General features: G+C 44.0%; 1 protein-coding gene across 1 annotated transcript; it reads left to right on the top strand.

Annotated features, from left to right (window-relative positions):
- Positions 1–1,868: 1,868 nt before the first annotated feature.
- Positions 1,869–4,890, top strand: epcam (epithelial cell adhesion molecule). The gene is made up of 9 exons (XM_079168856.1): positions 1,869–2,241; positions 2,972–3,073; positions 3,180–3,441; positions 3,538–3,603; positions 3,711–3,777; positions 3,885–3,983; positions 4,075–4,272; positions 4,367–4,411; positions 4,499–4,890. Exons 1-9 carry the CDS (start codon positions 2,184–2,186, stop codon positions 4,520–4,522), a joined length of 921 nt encoding a protein of 306 aa, XP_079024982.1. The 5' UTR covers positions 1,869–2,183; the 3' UTR covers positions 4,523–4,890.
- The last annotated feature ends 1,115 nt before the right edge of the window (positions 4,891–6,005 follow it).

Here is a 6,005-nt window from a genome sequence, read left to right on the forward strand (position 1 = left end):
TTTGTGGTTCATCGAAGAACTCATAGGCAAGAGTGTGCAAAACCTTGATCTGCCCTCAGGTGCAGTCGTGAAAATGACTCACCTGCACTTTTATGTGAGCTGCTTTTAATTCTCTTCAGCAGCCGAAAGGGTTTCGTAACACAACCGGTTTGGCAAAGTAGCCTTCAGAGCATGGTGCATCATGATTTCTTAAAAAAAAAACAACAGTCTGGCCTTGAAATGTGAGGTGTAAATATGAATTAAAACTACTACGAGGAACTTTAATTTTCAGTTGATTTTGGTGTTCCCTGTGGACGAAAGCGGTAATGTTTCCAAGCAGAATAAAACCTTTTAGGGAAACCTCTCACATCCCTGCAGCAGGGTCCAGCACAGTCCCAGTTCTGGTTCTTCTGTACAATATGAGCAGCAGCGGGGTGTTGGTGGGAAAAATTCCATTAGCACGATACTATCTTCCGGGGGTTGCCTTACAAAAATACTTCACCCACTATTTTATGGGGGGGGGGGTTATACGCAGGACTACTTCTTCCTGAAGCCTCTGCTGGCGACCTCATGGTTTAGACAAGACAAGACACAAAGTTAATACGTGGCTTCTTTTTGTTTTTACATGTCAGACAATTTCTTTTAACAGTTCTTAATATGCTTGTAAGTGACAAACAAGTAGAAATCACGAAAAGCTATTGAAATGTGGTGCAGTGACTGCCTGTTTCAAAACTGTTCCCCTAGATGAGGTTACACAAATCAAGCCCACAATCAAAGATTAGACTATTAGATTAATTCTACCTCTGTATCTATCTTTTTCCATGAAAGTAAGCTAGTGTATTTAGTCTTTTAGATTGTTTCCGTCCCATCCGCGTAGCATCTCCTCCTTCCTTTTTCTGTGTAGCCCACTTGACTCTTGATTGACGGGGACTAATGAATAAGCAGAAAGTAAACATTGGGTAAACTGCTGAGAGTGTGAGAGTATCTCTCAGGTGGAGAGTCTCCACGAGACCTGAGGCCATGACTCAGCCGTGTCCCACAGAGCGTGACTCACAATACCTGACATTTTTTTTCCCCAGCCTCTGGTTTCTGTCAGGTAAGATACCTGCTAATTTTTTTACATATTTAGAAGTATTGCTTAAACGCTGCGCATTTTGTGCACATATTGGGATAGCTTAGGTGTGGGATATGAAATATGAACTATATGGACTCTGGACACAGCTAAATGTTTTGAGTGTATAGCACAACATTTGGTGAACCTGATGTCTAAATAGCCGATGTATTGTAGTGTATTCTTATCACGTCGTAGATAAGAATACACACTGATAAAAACTATCACACACATTATAAAAGGTACGATATAACATAATGGGGATATATATATCGATATATATATATATCTATATATATGACTATCATTACAAAAGTCTAGTGTAAAACTATATGGTGTAAACTGTCTGAAGTGATATCTACATAATAATCCTACAGGCATATTGCAATGATACAATAAAGTCCTTTACATATAAAAAGACACTAACACTTAACATCCTGCAGAAATATCACAACAATTCTTGAAGTATAAAGGTCACTAAAAGCCACACTCGATACAGACATAAGACAGTGTTACAATGTTAATTTAGGCAGAATGTTGCCTGTAAAATATTAACCACAAAAGTATTTTTGTATATTGACAAGCTGAAAGAATAAAATATGTCAACAGAGAGAGCGAGAGAGAGAGAGAGAGAGAGAGAGAGAGAGAGAGAGAGAGAGAGACCAAATATGGTCACACCGGAGAAAAGGTGCGCTTGACGAAACCCCCCCTCCCCCTCGAGTATGCAAATTGAAGTGACGTCAATAGACGAGTTGTCTTATAAATTTACTTCATAACCGCTCTTGTGTCAGTTGGACAACAACCATCAAAAGGGATATAATCAACAAACCAGCTGTTACTTCACTTTGGTGCCGCTCGTGCTCCAGTTTCAAAGTCGTTACCTTTGTGTTTGCGCACGCGCTCTCGTTGAGTTTCTCTCCCTCAAACAGGTTCGACCGCCGGGACACACCTGCAGGAGAAAAAGGAAGCCTTGTTTTCCCCCGAACGCCATTCTTTACTCCATCTTTGACCTCTGTGGACGGCGGAGGGACAGAAAGCTGACGGTTTTGTTTTGTTCTCAACAAGTCGTTTTTTGGTTTGATTAATTTTCATCATGAAAATGTGGATTGCTCTCGTTCTCGTTGCCTTCGCGGCAGTAGCCTCGGCTCAATGTAAGTAGTTTGATTTATTCAACTTGATTAGTCTTAAAAAAAAAAAAAACTTTCAATGCAGTTCGCGCTAACGCGTCGCCTAAATGTCATTCTGTGCTATTTTCCATTTTAAAGTGCGTTTTCTTGGCACTTTTTGTAAGCTTTAGTTACAAATACGTTTAAATGTTAATTTTTAATGCCGTGTGTTTCAACAGGAACACTTTTCTCACTTTAAGTGTAACGTCTGCTCTCATAACGTGACTTATTTGCGAGTAGACAAATAAAAAAAGCAGTATAAGAGGTGTTTGTCATACGCAGGTAGTGTCGTTGTAGGGTGGGGGTTGGGAGGATTTGTTCCGCTCTCAGGGGACTCGTCCTGTTTGGAGGAACCAACGCCCAGGTGTAAACCTGCTAGTCTACCTGCTGTAGCCTACTACCCCCCCCCCCCCCCCACCGTTTATAGGGCTGTTACCGGCAATACAATAAATCCTTCACGAGCCGGGCATACACCAAGCCTATTTAGGGTCGTTCCTTTAGTCACGCTATGGGGGCCTCTGTCCACTTCAGTTGTGCATTGTGACACACTATAGTGGTGATAAAAAGTGGAGCCAGTAGATATTTGAAACATTGAGTGATATTTATCTCGACATGCACGCCAATTACTTCAAGTTCTTTTCAGGGGTCTCTTACATAATTCGATATTGATAACCCTAACCCTCGGTTCTTTTCTTGTACATTTTTTTTTTTTTAGGTCCATGTGAAACTATGAAGTGGGCCACCTGTGACGGGACTCCATGCACTTGTACCCTTCTGGTCGGCGAAAACGTTAAACAAACGCTGAAATGCGAAGCATGTAAGTAAAACCTGGATGTTGTGATCAAGCCTGTGTAGGTTTTTCTTCGCTTTTGCAGGTTGCTCACGATTTGCCTTTTTTGCCCCCTCCGCCCCCCCCCCCCCAGTGATCCCCAAGTGCTTCCTGATGAAGGCCGAGATGTACCGCGCTAAAAAGGGCCTGAGCACGCGCACAATAGGAGGAAAGCCGGTGGAGACGGCCTTCGTGGACAACGACGGCATCTACGACCCGGATTGCGAGACTGACGGCAAGTTCAGGGCCAAGCAGTGCAACAACACGGAGGAGTGCTGGTGCGTCAACAGCGCTGGAGTCCGTCGTACCGACAAGGAGGGCAAGGATCTCGCGTGCCCCAAGCTGGTGGAGACCATGTGAGTGTTGTCCTCCTCATCATAGGCGTGGATGATCAGTGTCAATGTTCGGCTGAATGTTAACCCTTTGTCTCCTTGTTTGTTTTACCCCCCCAGGTGGGTTCGTCTTCAGCTGAAACACAAACCGTTGACAACTCCAATAAATGCCGCAAACCTGAAGGCGTGAGTACTTTTTAACAGCCCCCATTTCAAATGAATAAGAATCAAACATCGTTGACTTCTGATTTTCGATATTCCACAATTGTAATTTCTTATTTTTCCTAATACAGTGCCATTTCCGACGCCATGAACAAACGTTACAAGGGCTTTAACAAGGCCTTGGTGGAAGAGGTCGAGGTGAGTCTCCAGTTTAAAAAAAACAATTAAACGACACGTTTTTATGTATGTTGTTAGAATGGCATTACAAAAGTACCTGACTAACACAGCGTCTTGTCGTGCCGCAGTACGACGCAGATTCCCGCACGATTGTGGTGGATGTGAAGAAGGCAAAGGGAGAGCGCGCAACTGACCTGTCCCGGATGGCCTACTACATGGAGAAAGATGTATGTGTTTGTTTTCTTTCAGTTGTTTAAATCCTGTATATGGCTTGAAGAGCGTTGACTGACCCCTGTTCTTGTTTTTGCTCCCCTGCAGGTGAAGGTGCTGCCCCTGTTCAAGGACCAGGAAACGTTCGCGCCCGTTGTGGACGGTCAGAAGATGGAGCTGGAGGACATCCTGGTGTACTACGTGGACGAGGAGGCCCCGACCTTCACCATGAAGCACCTGTCGGGCGGCATCATCGCCGTCATCGTGGTGGTGGTGCTGGCCGTGGTCGCCGGCCTGCTGGTCCTGGTGAGTGCTTTTATCCAAATGTCTGCCGCTTAAGCGCCGATTTTAGGATTATCGGTACGTGTCCTAATTTAATTTTGTTTGTTTTTTGGTGCAGTTCTTTGCCAGAAGGCGAGCGAATCAGAAATACAGCAAAACCCAGGTGAGATGATCTTCCTCTGACTCCAGCTATGAGTTACTTTTTGCACCATGGAATGTGTTTTTAATAATATTTTTAATGTTCCTTCAGCAAAGAGAACTGGACCCCATGTAAAGTCTTCATCTCAGCGGGAGTCTATGAAGACCTCTATGGAATAACTTTTTTTTTTTGCAGTGGGAGTGTGCCATTTCTTTTTTTTTTTTTTACCATTTTACTTGAGGAATACAGATTGTAACAATGAACTTGCTTTCTTTGTGTTGGCACAGCTGGTACCGCCATTTATTTATAAATCGTGTCAAGTCTTAACGCATCGTCCATCTATATGCCATAAAGAACTGTGTTTTGGAAACCGTGCCTGGCACATGCCGCTTTTTAATGTCAGAACGCATCGAGTGGTCTAAAGTCCGCGTCATAGATTGTACAGTTTCCTACCTACTAATGTGTTTTGTCTAAATATTTTTAATAAAATCTTTTTAAAGACACTGATGTGGTGCAGGTTTTCTTCTTCTTTGTTTGTCTGGTCACGGTGGAAAAGTACAGCAGCTCATGAGGGGGGAGGGAACTAAAGTGCTTTTCTAGTCTTAATGATCAAATAGTTCTGCTGATACTTAAAAGTCAATGCAAACACGGTGTCATGATGGTTACAGTGCATGGAGGTCTCACACACAAGATGGCCGCCAGGTTTCCTACCCAGATGAGTTTGTTTTGAATGGGTGTGGCAGCCCTGTTTTGAGTGAGTCACTGTCCTGGTATTGTTTTTCTTCTTCTTTGAATACAACTTTTAATCTCTGCTTTTCATGGCTCACAACACTTCTTTCTCAGGTTTCTTCTCCACCTGCATGAATCCGGAGGAAGAGGCGTTTTCAGCTCAGACGGCTTTTTTTTGTTTTTTTTATAAAGCTTAACCTCCTGAAACTACTTTGCATTGTGTTGAACCTGTCGGTCAGGTTCCGGCTCACTCAGGGCAGCGTTATGTTGGACAAATGCTGAGTTTGAAAGTACTTTAAAGGCGGCCTTCATTCTAACCGAGCGAAGACAGAGGGGTGGGAATTTGATGCACATCAAACTGGAAACAGGTGTTTCTGTGTGCCAGTGAAACCGTGGCGGGTAGGAAAAAAAAACTCTGTGGTGGGGGATTGTGTGTGCGCATGCTCCAGCTGAAGGTGGCACTTTGCAGTCCCTGTTTAACCCTTTGATGTCACAGTGAACACGTCTCAGTGACTAAACAGATGCCAACTGCTCAACCACCTACTTTTAGATGTTGCGCTGTGCTTTTGAATGCACATATTGTAGATCCATGTGATTGGTGAAAAATGCACAAACACTTCCAGTTTCATTCTCCTCCATATCTATGGTTTCGATAAGCCGCTTTTATTAGCCAGCCATTTAATCATTTGTCTGTCTAGGTTCTCTTGCCTCACCCAGTTTTCCCTCCCCCGTGGGGCCCTCCCCCCTCACACTTCGTCTCCACAGCAACACAGGGACAAAAGCATGTCTCTAACTAGTTCAGACAGGTTTGGGTATCGTATGTCTCCTCCCCCCCCCCCCCCCCCCCCCCCCCCCCCCCTTCTCTGTGAAAGACTGCAGGAATGAGGTG

This window comes from Pholis gunnellus (genome assembly GCF_910591455.1).
Source record: "Pholis gunnellus genome assembly, chromosome: 11".
Taxonomy (NCBI): domain Eukaryota; kingdom Metazoa; phylum Chordata; class Actinopteri; order Perciformes; family Pholidae; genus Pholis; species Pholis gunnellus.